This window comes from Opisthorchis viverrini (genome assembly GCF_000715545.1).
Source record: "Opisthorchis viverrini unplaced genomic scaffold opera_v5_150, whole genome shotgun sequence".
NCBI classification, from domain to species: domain Eukaryota; kingdom Metazoa; phylum Platyhelminthes; class Trematoda; order Opisthorchiida; family Opisthorchiidae; genus Opisthorchis; species Opisthorchis viverrini.
This window is the reverse complement of record NW_008751806.1, coordinates 450,420-452,878: the sequence shown is the minus strand read 5'-3', so window position 1 is coordinate 452,878 and position 2,459 is coordinate 450,420. Positions and strand designations below refer to the sequence as shown.

Here is a 2,459-nt window from a genome sequence, read left to right as displayed (position 1 = left end):
CCCTTTCGGTGTCCAGCCGCCGCGCTACCCGAAGGAAGCGCCAGGGCTGAAAAACTATCACGTTTCCAAAGTCTAGACAACAGAAGTCGACATGCCGTGGTTGGGTTCGAAGCACGGACTTACAGTCGAAATTTTTCGCTAATTCGGACTCTACTGAAGAGAAAACCAAATCCATAAGATGTCTTATCGTGGGAAGTCGGACGATCTGCTGAGGGTGATTCGTTGCGCGACGAAAATGCGGTATTTGGAAAACGATGATCTGGAAAGATCTACCAATGGGGACATCGAACAACCTTCTAAAAGCTCGCAACCACATTTCCAACAGCAAAAGCGTGTTCCTTGGCTGATTTTCCAAAGAAGACTTGGCTGTTGAAGTGTTAGAAAGGAAATTAAACAGCAAAATAGAAAACTCTTTCAACGCTGTCCAGTTGTGGTTCCTTTCGTCCTGTCATAAGTTTGAATAACGGGGAGGGTGTTGCACGGCTTGATCATCTCCTCGGTGATCTACTGATGTGCCATAGAAGAGAATTTTGGTAGCTCAGGTAGCATACTTCCATCATACCACCATACAACGACCATCTACTGATAGGTTAGTCGAGCTACGCGTGATCTTTCCCCAAATCTACGCGCGCCGTTGNCAGCGGATATTTCTAGCTGCCACTCAGCGGGACCAGTTTAATTAAAAAGTCATGATCAACCTCAACGTGGAAGGAAAGTTCCCTGTGAGAGACCGGTCTATGCTTGTGTACAGTTTTATCTACTGCCATGCGTTACAGTATGTTGGTCGGCCAATTTGGTGCTTGCCAGAATGAGATTAAGAACATTCTTCGATCGGAAACGTTTGAAGATCGTGGTTCACTTTGTTGAAGCCAGGCAGATGTCAATCCTGCTTTCAGTATCATCCAGAAGGTTCCACCAATGAGTCGAAAGCGCTTAAACGGCGTGTCCTTGCTGCTATATTTAGCCTCCAATAAGAACCCCCAAAGCTCCTCACACTACCAACTACCGGCCGATAGCCTTTTAAGTTATAGCCAAACGCGACCAATAGAATTTTTCCGCAAATTTGTCTGGGCTCCCCCGCGACATTTTATCTTCAAGGCTATCAAACATTACTCGGACACAGCCCTTTGTAACCAACTAAGCCAGGCAAGCCTTAATTTGAATGTATCACATCATTAACCTTACATTTTTTTTACTTTCTTCTTTCGTTCGAAACCAGAATAACGGTGTGCTGTCTGTTAGAGCTCTTTTCCATGGCATCAGAATCTGCCTTGGAAGATCACTTTGTCGGTGCTCAAGATAGCTGAAAGTGGTCCATAAACGCACGTCGTCCTCTACACTCTACTGAAACGTTTGGGTCTTTGAGCTCATTGAAACCAACAAGCGTGTGTGTGACGCTACCTGACTGGGGAGTCTTGACAACTTGGCCAATCGATCGACACGACCTGGGTCTGTTACTGGATCGTCGTTGGAGATGTCGGGATTACCGTTCACATCACTCAAGCGCAAACGTCTTCACCTTTTTCAGGCGTAAAAATTCAGGTGCTGCCAGCATGCTCAGGTAGGGTGCCGGTAACACACATCAGACATGTGGATTTCAACCCCTGCACGGCCAGGTACATGCAGTGCTGATGAACTCAAATAAGGGTGTAAATCGAGTCCAGCGCTTCCCTCCTTCGGTGTGGACTCATCGGAATGATTGCATCGGGACAGAAGAACGACTGTTTAAACGAGAGCGATGTGAGCGTGCATTCTGTATGTTAACCGCCACACATTTGTTCACCAAATTCCTCCTGTGATAAATTGGAGCAGACAAGGATATACTGTCGGTCCTTAATTATAGCTTGATTCAGTTACCTTGCAATAAGTCCAAGATTTCGTCGTTTTACACCAATTTCACGCGGCAAAGCAAATGTAATCGTTCTACTCCCACCTGAAAAGCAGCAGGTGCTCACGAATGGACATTTTAAAAAGGTAAACTGTTCTTACTTTGATTGAGACAATTGGAAGAGCCCTCAAATTAATCGGAGTTAGTCATTTCTCTATCAGCCGTTTCGAAGTATCTCACGACAGTGATCGTTTTTTCTGTAGAAGCAGGGATGTTTGGGCGTCTGGCTTAATTGGAACTGCATTCCAGTGGCTTATCAGATGGGTCAGTACAACGCAGAGTTTACCGAAAGTGGACTTGGATTGGTTACTGCATATTTTTGCTCCGCTGAGGTAAATAGTATTAACAGTAGTCGTTCAGCTGCAACCCCCTTTCGGTGTCCAGCAGCCGCGCTACTCGAAGGAAGCGGCAGGGCTGAAATACTGTCAAGTTTCCAAAGTCTAGACAACAGAAGTCGATATGCCGGGGTTGGGTTCGAACCACGGACTTACAGTCGAAAATTTTTTCTAATTCGGACTCTACTGAAGAGAAAACCAAATTCATAAGATGTCTTATTGTGGGAAGCCGGAAG

The 2,459-nt window shown here is 45.7% G+C and overlaps 1 protein-coding gene across 1 annotated transcript in view; it reads right to left on the bottom strand.

Annotated features, from left to right (window-relative positions):
- The window catches only part of T265_06879 (hypothetical protein), a gene marked incomplete at both ends in the record, with an annotated part of 5,402 nt that extends 3,812 nt beyond the window's left edge, over positions 1-1,590 (bottom strand). The window contains one exon of the mRNA XM_009172267.1: positions 1,582-1,590. Coding sequence (XP_009170531.1) covers positions 1,582-1,590 — 9 coding nt within the window. The remainder of the gene's footprint in view (positions 1-1,581) is intronic.
- Between the last annotated feature and the right edge of the window lie 869 nt (positions 1,591-2,459).